This window comes from Ctenopharyngodon idella, chromosome 5, assembly GCF_019924925.1.
Source record: "Ctenopharyngodon idella isolate HZGC_01 chromosome 5, HZGC01, whole genome shotgun sequence".
Classification (NCBI taxonomy): domain Eukaryota; kingdom Metazoa; phylum Chordata; class Actinopteri; order Cypriniformes; family Xenocyprididae; genus Ctenopharyngodon; species Ctenopharyngodon idella.
In genome coordinates, this window is record NC_067224.1 from 344,714 (window position 1) to 360,924 (window position 16,211).

Below are 16,211 nucleotides of genomic sequence, written 5' to 3' on the forward strand. Positions count from 1 at the left end.
ACAGAGCTCAGTTTAACTGCTCAGGACAAACAAGAGACTCATGAACAACATCACAAAACAAACAAACAGTCGTGGATCATCCAGGTAACCACACACAGTGTTAAGAATCAATGGTTCACAAACTTTTGAACAGGATCATTTTAATAAATTCAGCTATTTTTTTTTTTTTTGTCTTATGGATTATATGTAAACATCTTTTATGTAAAATATCTTACTCAGGACAGTACTAAATAAAAAATAACATGCATTTTTTATTATCTCCCTTATTTTGTTAAAATTATTAACATTTTCACAGATTCTGCAAGTGGTTCACAAACTTTTTCTTGCCACTGTATATTTGATTATGCTAAAGTGGAACTACTGCAAGTATACTTTAGTACAAGTATATATATCTTGCATTCAAATTATACAGTCATCATACTATCCTTACTAATAGTGATATTAAACACATTTTAGGCTTAATATTTAGAAATATGCATTGTGCAATAAAGAAGAATTGCAAATGAAGTTTAATTAAAATATTTATGTCAGTATGTCTGTAAATAGTCAACATTTGAAGTGGATCAAAATCCTTCATCAATGTTGTCCTAAAACCTTTTTCTAAGGACAACTTTGATGAACTTTTTAGATCCATTTCAAGTGTTGACTACTGTATATTAATGGGTTTTTAGTTAGTGTGAAATGAATGTAGGCCTATTTTCAATATATTTTGGTAGGGTTTTTTCACTAGGGCAGATTCTGCATCCATTGCCTCTGACAATGTTTTCTCACCGTCACATACTTAACTTGGAAACTCTTAAGAAAATCCAGTTACCTAAACTCATAATGATGAGTTGTGCTGCTGTTCATGTGCATTTTAAATACTTTCTTTCTGACATGACTTGAAAACGCTCTAACTGCTGACGCTAAACCTTGACCCCCATTGGCCTGCCCCAACGTCCTAACATTGGTTGAACCACAATGATTGATGTATGTTTCAAACACGCCATAAAGCGAATGCCATCACACTCACCAACAATCGGTTTAGCTGTACTTTTGCTAAACAACCGAACTCACTGGAGAGATCACTATTGGGAATCTGTGTTGCAGATTTTGGCACATTTGTCAGAGACTAGTCTAGAAAGTCATTGTAGCTAAAGACACAAGTCTCACCATGGATTTCAAATCCGAGAATGATCAAATTATTTTTAGATGATGCTATATAATTTTTTAGGTCAGACTTTCTTTTTGTGCAAACAACAGAAAACGTGAGGTATGAACTGAAACATCTAGTTTGTTTCTGCTAACTGGCTGTAAGGGCAGAATTTTCAAACCCAACTTTTACCTACAGCTCAGACGTAACCATGAGAAATTTGCAAATAAAATGATTTCATTTGTTACATTTTTAAGTACTTCAGTGATTTATTTTTGTTGAATACTATGTTGACCTGTTATGATTAAATGTCCAATTCAATGAACAGTATTTGAGTTCTACTTGTTTAGTATAAAAAATAGTATTGGCCTAGATAAAAGTTTACAGGAAATGTGTTTTGAGTTGCATAAGTAAGTTTTATAATTATGACCTTTACCTTTTTTAATAATTTGCTCACACTTTGAATATCAGGTAGACTATTGTTTAATTTAATTCAATAGCACTTTTCACAATTTTGCATGCAGATATACATACATATAGAAAGAAGTTGCATAAGTAAATATTTGTAATTATGACAAATAAAGAAAACAACATATAGTCAGTTTGAAATGGTGAAAGAAATTCACGGACCTGATCAGAAGTTTTATTACATTTGTGTATTCCTAATGCACTTCACTGCACCTGTAATACACTTTCCCCTTTAATGCTACTAATGGCCATTATTTGCACTTTGAAATATGGACTGCAGCCCTTTGGGCAGAAACGCAGAAAGTTAAAATGTCAAATAAATCCAGAAAAGTTTACTGCATGAAAAGTAAATCATTTTAATTTATAGCATTACATTTAGATCTGTGGCATTATATTTAGATCGTGGCATGAAAGGTTGCAGTGATGAACATTGTAGTCGATCACAGACATGTTGTTGAGCTCATGAAAGCAGTGATCTTGTCATTACAACTCAATTTCTGCACATTAACGAATGCTTTCATGCTTTCAGTGCAAACACGATGTAACTAAGAGATTCGTTGAATAAAACGGGAGTTTTGGTGCGAGTCCAGAACTCAGACACTGATAAACTCGCTCTGTTTGATTGACAGCTCCAGCGATTGTAAAGGGAGCGCTCTTTGATCACTTTCTATATATAATTTAATCACAGTTTAAATAACAGATTATTTTCATCCTACTGAGAGAAACAAGGTGAAGTTGAGCGTTTAGTCACTGGTTTGATTTACTGACACACAGACAAAGATCATCTGACTGTACATGAATCATTAATATCAGATCAGGCATTAGAATTAACACAGTTACTGACATGTTGTTGCATTACTGTTGATATCGTAAAAGTCTGTGACTGATTTACAGATGAATCCACAGTGAAATGTACCGAATACAATTAAATAAAGCTCAACTGAGACATTCACATTGTTGAAAATAAATAACCATATTCCTGCATTAGGATCCTTTGAAGGTAATGTTATTTTAGTCCTGTATCGCTCTTCTCTCCTCCTCATCTCACTAACACACCAGTGGGCGGGGCTAACGCTGCAATGATGAAGTAGGCGTTGATTTCTTCTGTGGAGGCGGAGTTTCACCATCTATAGACACATTCTAGGATCAGTCGTTCTCTGGGTCTGGTGTCAATAAAAGCTTTTATTGGACTAACAAGGAAGTTTTCAGTTCTGAAACTTACAGGATATTCTTATAGTACGATGACCTCTTATATATCAAAAGCTCAAGGAAAAGCTGATTTCTCAATTCATGATCCCTTTAAGGTCCTAACCTTCATGAATTATGGATCAAGCTAGTTTTCTCTGTGTAAAATGTGTTGTGCTCTAATGATGATTGATAAAAAAATAAATCAATAAATTCTTGCAAGATTTAAACAGGAATACTCAGCGTTTGATGGATCTTGTTTGGTTGTCTTTAAAGAAAGGACAATCTATAGCAATTTATAACTTTAATGTTATGCCAGTCCTGCATGGCAGATATGTTTTATGGTAATGAAATGAGTCCTGAGACAGTCTCATTTATTGCTTTCTGATGAATGAATTTATTTCAGCGGAGGGTCTATGAGACTTTAATGAGGCTGATGTACTGCAGCCATTTGATTTATATACTATACGCATACAGAGTTTATAAGTTTGTAATCTGATCAAGTCTCCCCAAATTGCAAATGCTTTTTCAGGCTGGTTTTAACTGTATGTGATGAAGGTGACGTCTCTGATTTAACTGACTGTTGGAGAGCTGAAGGACTGAAGGTTTCTCATGACCTTGATTCAGTGTGTTTGCGCTGGGATCTGTCACATATCTGTAGATCAGGTGGCTTCATTTCTGGTCATTATTGCTCAAACTGAATTGCAACAGCAAATATGTCTCAAGTTCTCAGAGTAATGCATAGAAGCTTAGTTTACGAGAACACAATGTACAGCCTCCTTCAATAATGACCTCTCAAAAATAAAACAACTTTTATGCACCAGAGCTGATGAAATGTGCACACAGATGCCTGTGCGGACTGTGTGTGTGTGTGTGACAGAGATCTGCTGGCGTATGACATGTGCCTGTTTCTTTTGCGAGCTTTTGATTCACGACTCGGCCGCTTCTAAAAATAACAGCAAGCAGAGCGGGACAGCGGCCTGTCTCCGGAGAGAGAGAGAGAGAGAGAGAGAGAAAGAGAAAGAAAGAGAGAGAGAGACAGGACATGTGCAGTCCTCCTCTGTTTCTCTCTCTCTCTCTCTCCAGTCATTTTGTTCAGCAGCACAGTCGCGCCTCAGACACACACACACTCACACACACACACACACTGAGTCTGCAGCAAATGTAATAAACCGTGGAGAGAGTGAGACAAATCCACACTGATAGAGCGAAAGAAACAGGTAGAACAAAACAGACGCAAAAAAGGGAACTTGCATTTCTAGAAGTACAGAAGGAGACGTGAACCGGACAGGATTCAGGATCAGCACATGTGAGACAGACGTTCAGAGCGGCCAGATGCCTGTATTCAAGGTACACCTGCTTTACTGCTAATGACCAGAGCTTTACACCTAATGTGACACAGTGTGTGTGTGTGTGTGTGTGTGTGTGTGTGTGTGTGTGTGTGTGTGTGTGTGAGACCGAGACGACATGAATACATGTTTCTAAAGCTGCACTGTTTGCCTTGCTGAATATCACAATGGGTTTACATTGTATTTTTATTTTTTAAATATTTTATTATATGTACATTTTTATTTTCCTATTTTTTGTTTTATTCTTAAAATATGTTTTTTTTTTAATTGTATAAATATGTTTTTCTAATATAGATTTATGTTGCACTTTAGCTGGATATGATGGGGTTTCAGTAAAGATTACATTTTACATTTTTCAATAATTACTAGTTGAAATTAATATGGTTAATATGGTTTCTTTTTAATTGCTTTAAGGTTTTGTAATGCATTTTTTATGTTCATATAAGCTTCATATGGACAGTATAGCCTACATATATTGTTTGGATATTGTTTTGGATTTATTTCCTTTTTAGGAGGCAATATTTTATGCATTTTATGATGAGTGATGAACACCATAAATGAAATGTTTAACATGCTCATATTTCATGTATCTCTCTCTCTCTCTGTGTGTGTGTGTGTGTGTGTGTGTGTGTTTTATTGGTTATAAATGGTGTTTGCTGAGATAAGCAAGTGGAAAATTGTAAATAAAGTTTCTTGCTCTGGTTTTCACATACAGCAAAGCATACAGAGAGAGAGAGAGAGGTGACTTACATGATGATAGATTGCTTTATGAAGTTTATATGACTGGGCAGCCGCTGACATGTACATTTCCCACAATGCTCATGGAGGCGAGGTGAACTGTAACTGTACGAGACAGACGTTAGTGTCAGTGTGCAGGAAGATAAGAAGACGGGATTTCTCAACTTGTTGTTCTTAAACACTTCCTGCTGTTGTGGTATTTGAGAAAAGTTTTGTAACAAAAGCTGAGTTTAAAATATCTCAACTTTACTGTCTGCAATTCATTAGTTTTACCCACATAATCTGTCATCATTTCTGTACGCTTATGTCGTTTCAAACTTGTTTTGATGTATTCTGTGAAACACAAAAAGAGAAATTTGCATGTGTTCATACTGCTCTTCTCCAGACAAAGAAAGTGCTGTAAATGTAGTTCGTATGACTGGTTTGATATATTTGAAGGCATTCAGCAGGTGTTGTGTGAGGAACAAATCCAATATTTAAGTCCCAACTGATTAAAAATCTTCCCTTTTATTACTGGCACATGTTCAGATATGGCGTGTCAGGCCTGAAATAAGACGCATTCAGTCAATGATATCTGATGTCAGTGATGTTAAATGTGGCGTGTCTCAGTGTGTCCTGTTGGAATGTACAAAATGACAATTTAAGAGCTGCTTGTGGTACTTTTTTGTCATTTTTGGACACATTTCGTGTGTTGCATGGAGAAGACATTTGCTTTTGTGTTCCATGGAAGAAACAAAACAAGCACCCGGAAGGAAAGACCAGAAACCCTTGTTTCTTATATCACGTGTGTGAAGCCTAGGGGCGCCATAAAGGCTTACTAGAGATACTAGTGGACTTAAAAGGGAAAAAAGATATGAACAATATATGATATTTCTCTTTCAAGAATATAAAATGACAATAAAACACAAATGTACACAACAGCTTAGACACCAGGGTTGTGCAGCAGTTCCAGCTGACTTCCCTTCAGTAGGTTACATTTTTATGTGAATATATATATTTTATAAAATTATTTCAGAACAATGTGGTGGATTTGTTTGGTGATGAATGGAAAATTTAATCTGTTTTGATGTCTTTGTTCTTCCCTTACACATTTTTAGATGTTGGATTTGATTTGGTGGAATGTACATGGTTTATGTTGTTCACTTTTGTGTGTTTACATCATGTCCGTGAACACAGAAAAGAAGGTCTATGTGCTATATTGTGACTCGTTGCTACAATAAATAGTGTTGTTGCATTGAATTTAGGGAGATTTCTATCATGGACAGTTTTCAACTGCATTTTAAACCCACTGTTTAAACTGCAGAGAGTCTGAAATGAACATGACAGATCCTGTAAATAGACACCTACCAATCACGTCATCGCCACGGACCAGTGGTAGTTCGAAGGTGTTCACCAGCCAGAGTGAACTGTTCCGGAAATACAAATGAATGTCAGTGGACCTTAATGCAGCATGACAGATCACCGGTCACCATCAGATATAAATCAACATCCTGCAGGCTGTGGTGACCAATTCTATTCAAAGGGTTAGGGTTAGTCTAATCAAAAATGTCCCTCCCCTCTTATCAATGTGTGCTAGCAGTATACCTCCTTTAAACTAAAAATTAGAAAGTATACTTTCAGAGTACTTTTTATGTACTTCTCAGAAATATACTTAAAATTACACTTAAGTATATTTGACTTATACTGACAGAAATGTCTTAGTATATTTGGACTATACTTGACTCAATCTTTTGATTGAGATATACTTTAAAGTATAATTAAGTATTCTAAGTATGCTTGACTTGATTGAATAGCCTATTAAATGATTTTTTACATGCTGTCTTATAAACTTACATTGTTTGAAAATATCTGTTTTGTTTATAAATCTATATGTCCGGATCGGATACGGCTACGGAAAACATTACGCTCGGAACATCAAAGTGAATAAAGAATAAGCTGCATAATTAACACAAATACAGAATAATAAACACACATTTCAACATAACATACAGGCCTGCAAACATAAATCCGCCAAACTAAACTAATACATGAAGCAAAATAAACGATAACCAGGATAACAGAGGGCCAAACGGGTTACAGAAGAGAACCAAAACCCTTTTATAATTCTCTGCAGGTGTTTAGCATTACGATTACCTTAAATTCCCACCACACAGCTAGCTAAAGTACTACAGGCACAATAGTAAACTATAATGATATGCTCACTTAAAGTATAGCCTACTTGCAGTTTAAAACTACTAGTTTACTGAGAGTGCACTTAAAGTGTACTTTTATTAACTAAAAAAAATATACTACTAGTATTAGCTACTAGTATACTTTAAGTTCATTTGTAGTTCAGATGCAGTACAAATGAGAAACGTAAGTTGTGCACTTAAACACATACTTTTATATACTAAAAAGTGGGCCAGTTTAGTCCCAAGCAGTACTGAAATAGTACACTTAAAAGTTTACTACTAGTAGGTGGAATTCAGGATGATTGGGACACTTTTTGCCATTCAGATGAATTGAAAAAAGTGCCCCAATCAACCTGAATTCACCCTACATTGATATTAGTATACTTCATAAAGTATACTAAAAAATATAGTTGAACATTACTAAAGTATACTTCATAAAATGAACTCTAACTATACTTCTTCTTCGTAAGACCTGTGCTGTGTAGTTTTTAGTAGGATTTCAACAAGTTTGCGCTTGTTTTCCATACTTAAGTTTCTGCTTTTCAGGCCATTTTCAGCAGTGCAAACAGAGCAGATAGGGCTACCGTGAGTGTGCTGGACGTTAATGATTGTGTATTCAGTCGGACATAGAAGTCCAGCCAAGTGGCATGATGTCTTGAGTGAGGCTGGGGTGAGCGATCAGCGCTTAATGGTGTGTTTGTGAAGGGCTCTCTCTCTCTCTCTCTCTCTCTTTCTCTCTTCCTTCCACTCATGATGTGTTTATGTGAAGAGGGTGTCGCCCGTCCAACCACTAGGTTTCTTCCTGTCTCTATTCTTTCTTGCACTTCTTGTGATCTTGCAGAAGAAGCTTGAATCTGCACTCTAACCCGGTCTGACACACACACACACTGATGCACATGTGACCAGGGTCTGACTCTCGTGTCTCGGCTGTGTGTTCGTCCTCACGGTGAGTGTGTTGATGGTGCAGTTTATTTCTTTCGTTGTGTTTACTAGTGTTTCTGAGTATGTGCAAGTATTATTCCTTATTTGTGAGGAAATTGTTTTTGCTCGTTCAAATCTCAGGAGGCATCAACTTTGTCTTAGCTAAACTGAGACAGCATATATAACTATAAAATATACGTGGTGTTGAAAGAATGAACTTTAAATGAGTTTCTATTGAGATCTCTGGCTTCTGTCAGACTTTGGTTATATCTGAACACAGTTTGAGGCGTTACGATCTATTCAGACACGTGTGACATACTGGGGTCTTTTTGTCAGGAGTCAGGCAGAAAACCTGAGCAAAAGAAGAACAACTAAAGTTAAATTACTTGCTTATGTTACTTAAGACAATTTTTTAAAGATATTTGTAGGTCACTAATGATATCGAAATAAATTTGTGGCATTTGACCATGTGACCTCCTTAGACGGTTAGATTTTCTTGCCTCCGTCCATGTAATAATGGATCGTCCATGAAAGCTCTTGTAGGCTACACAGACGGAAGAAATTGAAAACCATCTATGAATTAGTTTATTGTGTTTTTACATATTATAAATCAGGATTTCACATTAGCAGCATGAAAAAACAAAATGGTTATTCAAACTGGGAATAAATTTCTTACAGAAATGGAGCAAAGAACGTTCCTCATCAGTGAAGTGGTCAGTGACTTCAGTTCAGCGAGAGTTCGGCACTCTCACGAAGATCAATGAAGCTGTCTAATTGAATTTGGGATGCAGTTTCATGGCATTTTTGCCCCAAACCCGTAAATTTCCAACCCTGATCAGCACTGATATCATACATGGCATCTCTGCAGTCCAATTGATGGAAATCCCTGCGATAGTTGTTTTAACCATGGTAAAAGTAAAATTTAACACAGAAGTAACACATAATTCAAAACACCAGAGCGAAATCATTAGGGAACATTCCTTCATATTAACAGTAAATGTACATTCCATGCATTCAAAGAAATAATTCACATTATTCCCTTTTGTGAATTCTATTTACTGCAGCATGAGAAAGTATGGAGTCCCCCTAGGGTCACATACAGTGGCAGAATTTTTTTCCAATAATCTGTGCCTTGAGTTTTGCGATCGGTGCTCTCTGCTTATGAACTGTAATCATGGCTTTGTAAACCTTCACATGACATTAGTTTTATAATCGGTACGGATAGATTGTAAACAGGACCTACAGATTTGCAGCTCCTCCTGTCAATTTAGAAATTTCCGCTCACTGATTTGTGTAATGATAGAGATGCCAAAAAATGATAAATATATTTTGTTTTCCCCTATGTTACTCTGTAAGAAACACTACCTACATTTTATTACATTGATGTCATTTGATACAACATGCCCCGCCTATGGGTTCAACATTTCACTTCCCTTCTTTAATTTAGCAGCCATAACCATGTTTGTTTGTGGAGAACAGAAGTGTACACACACTGGTGTGATCGGGCATGAGGGATCAAGAGAATGAGGCTTCCCTGCGGCGGCCATGTTAATGACTGCAGCGGGCGTCTTTATTGGGCCGAATGTCTTTGTGATGGTTTGTGTGACCTTAATCAAGTATTGTGTGTCCCTGACCTTCTGTGTTTGATTAATCTTGCCTCCGTGTCCTTCTTTCTCTCTCTCTCTCTGAGCCCCAGTAGCAGAAAGATTGTCTCTAATAGCCATAAAAATGGTAAAGGTTGTTTTCTGTACTCTGTTAAATATTTTATGGCTCTATTTGTGGGCTTCCACAATCTTCTCTGCTTGCTAAAAGTGAGACAAACTGCCTGATTCGACTAAAATATCAATGATAAAAGCGATTGCTGGCAACTGTTCAACAATTAGCTCAGTCATATTTCACAATGATGTGAATTTTTGGTTATTCATAGGATAAAATATAGGAGAAAGAAACACTAATAAAGCTTTAAAAAGATTTAAAAACTGATAGAGAGGGAGCTACTGACAAGCTATTCCACAGTCTCGGCCCCACCACTGAAAAGGCTTCATCTCCTCTGTGTTTTAGTTTTGAGCAAGAGACTGTCGATAAATTAAGGTTGCCAACTTCTCGGAGGGTTGTAGGGACACAGTACAGTCGGACAGGTAGTTTGTGGCAAGGTTATGTAAGCATTTATACACAAATAGAAGAATTTTAAAGTCGATCCTAATTGGACTGGAAGCCAATGAAGAGCTCGTAAAATGGGAATGGAATGATCGTATTTGCGACTATTCTTGAGAAATTTGGCTGCAGCATTTTGAAGCAGTTGGAGTCGAGATACCTGGGACTCAGAGATACCGTAGGACAGAGAGCTGCAATAATCCAAACGTGAGGTTATAAAAGAGTGGATGGCTATCTCAAGAGACTTTTCAGACAGAAAATGTTTTATTTTAGAAAGTAAGCGAAGCTGAAAAAAGCTAGAGGCAACGGCAGAGTTTTTGCCTAATGTAAGCGGCTCTCTAGGAAAACACCAAGGTTCTGTACACAATTTGAATGAAAAACAGACAAATTTCCCAGGATGGTGTTATTGTGACAAGCTGTTGTGCCTCTTTCTCTGTTTTATTATTATTATTATTATTATTATTATTTATTTATTTTATTAATTGGAGTCAATACTGACATTAGCATCGTGCCCACATCCTCAGCACTGCCACTTACTGCATAATGGTAACCACAAAACTCATAAACATTACAGAAACTCCTCTAAATGTCCATTAAACACTAACATAAACTACCAACATCTTTCCCTTTACTGAAAAACACATAACATATCACTTAATCTCTAAATTTCCTCTCCTAATGGATTCCCTTGCAAAGCATGCTGGGAACTAAAGATCCACTGCCCAGTTAGTTATGCCAACAAAAATGATTCATATATTTCAACACAAATGAATTAAGTAACTTCAGTTTTAAATATATATTAGGTGAATTGAACACAATTAAATTGTGACAAATGTTTAAAAAATCATGCTACTTTAGCTCATTTTAGTTAAATAAACTGAACAAGAGGGACATTTTTTTTGTGTGTGTATTTGTCTCAGTATCTTCATTGCTCTTGTTAGTTGTAGTGGATCTGGAGGTGTTTTGGTGTGCGAGGCACGTTCCCGCTCCATGTGTCCTCTTCGAGGTGTTTGCCCCAGCACATTCACTTACGCCTTTAATCTGCTGTTTCTAATGCTGTGCCGAAGCCGCTGTAAAGACGCGTCTCTCCCAATGATTTCCCTCATTCTGCGAGCACGGACACACCGGGACAGCAGCCAATTAACTTCAGTGTCCCATTGATTTATCAATCATCCCAACATTAATGTTCACCAACATTATTCACTGGTCGATTCCCGGTGACAGGATTCTTCCAAAACAGAAAGAAACGGTTTTATGATACTGTGATTAGAATAGATTCTCAAATATTTCATCAAGATGATTTATTTATGTGTTTTAGCTGCTGTTGCACTCAGTTCCTCCCAAGCTCTCAGCGTCACTACAGAATCACTCGATAGCCTCTGTTTGACGTGGCCGACAAGAAAACTTTTGCTGCCAATGCTGTATTGATTTTTCTATGATCATGAAGCTAGTTTATCAAAATATCATAATAATTTTGCTGGCTAAAATGTTTCTATGCTTGTTTGTATTTTAAAGAAATATGAAGGATATTATATATTGATTAGGATAATGTTTACTGTAAAAAAGAATTGTTGGTTTAACTTAAGTAAGTTACCTGGTTGCCTTAAATTTTTGCGTCAATTGAAATTTAAAAATTTGAGTTAATACAATGAAGGCGATTGGTTTAATCAACAGAAACTCAAGATACTGTTATCTGAACCACATTAATTATTAAAGTTGATCTGACAAAATGTTGTGTTAACAAATCATTAAAATATTTTTTACAGTGTAGGATATGATATTATCAATTAATTACATGCATTTTATCTAGTTCCTATATCTGGAAAAAGTAGGAAATGATAATTTGCTAAGATATTTTTGAGAATGCTGCAGACAAAGAAACAGAACTTAGTCTAACTTTGCATTTCTTCAATGTTTTTGTTATATTTGCAAATGTTTAATTCAAAGTCACATAATAAACAACTATATTATAGTAATTAATGCAACGTAATCATATGTTTAGATAATGAATTATGTGTATGAGAAGGGATGAGTCTGTAGTCTAGACTAAAACAGATTCAGTGTGTCTGAATGTTAGGAAGTGTGATGATCAATAGTGTGATGATCAGATGTGGTAAACGACAGCTCTTCCTTGACCTGCGAAGTCAAGACCGCATGTTTGAGCTTCTGTTACCATATTTGATGTGCGCTAATCAGTGTATATATATACAAATAAAAGCCTAAATTAAGATCATATAACATGACCGTGTCTCTTCAGAAGAGTCATATGCATTACTTTTACAATGCCTTTATGCTACTTTTGAAGCTTGTAAAATGTTGATTGCATAGACTTTCAATGGATGGACAAAAATTATGAGAGAATATTACAAAATCTTCATTTTTGTTCTGAAGAAGAATGAAAGACTTATGATGCTGGAACTACATGAGGGTGAATAAATGATGACAGAGTTTTCATTTTAGTGTGAGCTATCGCTTTAGAGAAGTATGTGTTGTGCTCTGGTGCTCTATGAATAGCAAATGGTGCAGAAAGCCAGTTTAGTATCGATGTGGTTAACACTTTATTTTGATAGTTGGGTTTAGACATTCTATAATTATAAATAACTTGTGAACTACATGTCAGCTAGCAGAGTTTTAGTAGACTATCTACTTAATATCTGCTAACAGTTTATTTCGATGCTCCCAAACAGACATTCGACTGACTATAAGTAACTTTGTAACTACATGTCAGCTTAATCCGAACCCTAAACTATTTAATACTCTAATGAGAGTTAGTTGTAGTTGCAAAGTTACTTATAGTTAGAAGAATAGACTTCGAAGTGGACTAGTGAAATAAAGTGTAACCTTGATGGTATTATGACATGTTTTGGAACAAAATCACCAGGAATCAAGCATGTCTTCAGGCAGGTCACGTTAGTCAAGCACTGAAGCAGCTGCCGCTCAGATGATCATGATGTCTATCAATACAGTTCAGACTCGTATCAGAGCGGCTCCAGCCTTGAGTCTCTGGTCTCATTTATATCAGTTCGTCCGGTACAAAACCAACACATTACTGCTTCTGTTGTAACTGTGATTATCATTTGACGAAAAAATTCTTAATTTCATTGCATGGCACATGCTGAACTCAGCAGAAAACATGTGAAAATGCACTATAAACCCATCAACACATTTTTTGAAATATGGGATTTTATGAGTCAGCACAAAATAACGGAGTCGATTTCTCACCCAGACATCTGTTCTGTTGGGCTTGATGCAATTAACATGCAGTTATACACAAATCATTTTTCAGTAAATGTGACTAAATCCATTCTTCAGTTTGTATTCTGTACTTGAGATTCTGTAACTTAATATTGTATTTTTGTTTAACACATCTTTTAATCAAACAATAATTGGAGTATTCCCCTCGGCGCCTCCACAGACCCCGGAAAATATCACAAAGCAGAACGTATTAAGGGTCCTAAAAATAGCCGTCATTTTCTTTGAAGAAAATCGAAATGCTTTTTTCTTGTGTTTGATTTTGGAATGACAGATTCTTGACAAGTTTCTTGAGATTCATCCATTTAGTTTACTTGATAAAATGTCTTTGAAAGGTTTAATGCCATCCTTGCACATAAACATGTTTCCTGCTGCACTGATAAAAGCCTGTGCACTCATGGAAATTGTATAAAGATGGCTAATTAAATTGGAGTTTGCCATTTTGAGAAAGATTTTAAAATTTTTGGTGCAATGTGCATCATATGGTTTGAGAAGGTGTCGTCTGAGAGAGAGCTGAGAGGTCTGAAAACATACACACAATCATTTTCACAAAAAATGATCTTAAATCAGTGTGGAGGATGCTTAACAAGACAAAACCTTAATCTTATTAAAATATGCCTACACAGCAAAAAATATGTTCTTTTTCAGTATTTTTGTCTTGTTTTCCAGTATAAATATTTAAACATTCTTAAATCGATACATTTATTTGAGAAGAAAAATGTCATTATTAAGTGTTGTTTATTGAAAATTCTATCAAAATAAAGTGAGTTCACGCTTAAAAAAATATCTACCAGTTGGCTCAGAAAAATAGTCTTGTTTTTACTTTGAATTAATTTTATTTTTCTGATCCCATTGGCAGATTTTTTTTTCTTTTCTTATTTTAAGCACTCACTTAATTTTGATTATTTTTCTTTATATCTTCAGTCATTTTGCTTCTCCAGTAAATGTATCTTGACTTAAGATTTAGATGTTTGTGCTGGAAAACAAGAAATTCTGAGTAAGATTTTTTTTTTTTTTGCAGTTGTCATCAATTTTTTTATTTCAGTTTTAGTTATTTTAGTACACCAAGTTAAACTAAATGAAAATGTAAAATGTTTAAGTTTTTATATTTTATTTTATTTCAGTCAACATTTATTGAAAGTAACCAAACAGGTTTTTTTTATGGTTTCAAAAGGCAGTTCAGTTCAGTAGCTGGTATAGGTCTCTGAAGCTCGATCAAAGCTTGATGCTCCTCCTGTATGCGAGTGTCCTCATTAATATATAATAAGAGAGAGGCACAATTTTGTCAGAATTTTGTTTCAGAGTCCTGATAACATCTCGTCTTAGTTTCAGCCTAACTCGTGACGCATTGTGAACATATTAAGCTAAAAATGCTTGACTCCCAGATTGCTTTCTTTAAAAAGAAACGGCCCGATCTCCAACCTCCGTGGGGCCTGAGGTTCCACACGAGCTATGCAAGCGACAGCAAGACGTGAATCACAAGGTCTCCAATGATGAAATATTGTAGTATGATATAACTAGTGTCTCATCTTCCCTAAAGTGATGTTGCCCTTTCAATTTGCCCGTGACGATGTGAACTCAGTAGGTTTACTGTGTCCGGTCATGTTCGAGTGCGAAGATGAGAGAATCAATACTTGTTGGAAGCTTCCAGTCCTGCTGAAAAATCCAGCATTAATTCCATGTTGGTTTATGAGCAAACCAGCATCCCATGATGGTCCCAGCATGCAAAACACATCTTATGCTGGTGACCAGCAATGCTGGATTATTCATCAGGGAACAACAAGACCTGGTTGTACTCAAATGAGACGCAACGTTCTTCCCAGAGCTAAAACAGCAGCTTGAGAAGACCTTGAAAACATATGCTGCTCAACTGCAGGTTTTACCGTGTTGAATTTTCAGCATTATTACTCCAGTCTTCAGTGTCACATGATCCTTCAGAAATCATTCTAATATGATGATTTGATGCTCAAGAAACATTTCTGATTATTATCAATGTTGAAAACAGTTGTGCTGCTTCAATCTATGTCCAGGATTGGCAGCTCTGCTCCTCTCACAGATTCCAACCCAATTAATCTGATCAAAGTCTTACTTGATTAGAATTACTTTTTAAGTTACAGGCAGCTGTGTTTGATAACATCTGCAGGTGGGTTGCCCATCCTTGATCTATATCTTTCATTCAATATATATTTCATTCACTATCATATTGTGTGTCGAGAATGAAAGCTCATGTATTCATGTGCAGTTCAAGCAATTCAAGACAGTTTCCACATCCACTGTAAAATCTGGCCTGGACTTTTCCTACTCTTGCTATACATACTGAGAAAAAAAAAAAAAAAAAAAAGCTAAAATTTGTTATAATATTAATTTTTTAATAAATCCAAAAGCAAAACAAGCGAAAAGAACTATAAAAGGGAGTGGAACTGGCAAATGAGCTAATGAGTGGTGCTCTGCTGCCATCTACTGGTTATAGTGATAATTTCATGTCATTTTCATGTTAAAAGTGTTTGTTTTCCACCAGGTGACAGAAAACCTCCACTAAAGCATGGAACATTTTCCATGTTATCTCCATGAACGAAAATGATAAATTTAGATCTTAGCTAATTTAGTTAATTTTACTGCACAGATTAAAATTAATAGAATTTAAAACATTACATGTGTTGAAAAAAATGTTTAATTTTTTTTTTTTTTATCACCATATTGCCAATCTAGACAATTACAATAATATAAAGTTTGTCTATACTCTTAATTAGCTGTTTATTTAAAATGATTAGAAATTAAATCAATATTCAGGGATTGACTTGATATGTAGTGTAGAATGCCTACCCTAGTATACAAACAATA

At 35.6% G+C, this 16,211-nt stretch overlaps 1 protein-coding gene across 4 annotated transcripts in view; it reads left to right on the plus strand.

The window, feature by feature from the left end:
* The window catches only part of rgs3a (regulator of G protein signaling 3a), an 89,272-nt gene that overhangs the window by 26,043 nt on the left and 47,018 nt on the right, over nt 1–16,211 (plus strand). Inside the window, exon 1 of one of the 4 annotated variants that reach the window (XM_051894418.1) lies at nt 3,887–4,135. The exons of 2 other annotated variants lie outside the window; for them this stretch is intronic. In XM_051894418.1, the coding sequence (XP_051750378.1) occupies nt 4,121–4,135 (15 nt within the window). In that variant the 5' untranslated portion in view covers nt 3,887–4,120. Of the gene's footprint in view, nt 1–3,886; nt 4,136–7,847; nt 7,990–16,211 lie in introns of those variants that run through there. One more of the 4 variants, XM_051894419.1, reaches the window with a different exon arrangement.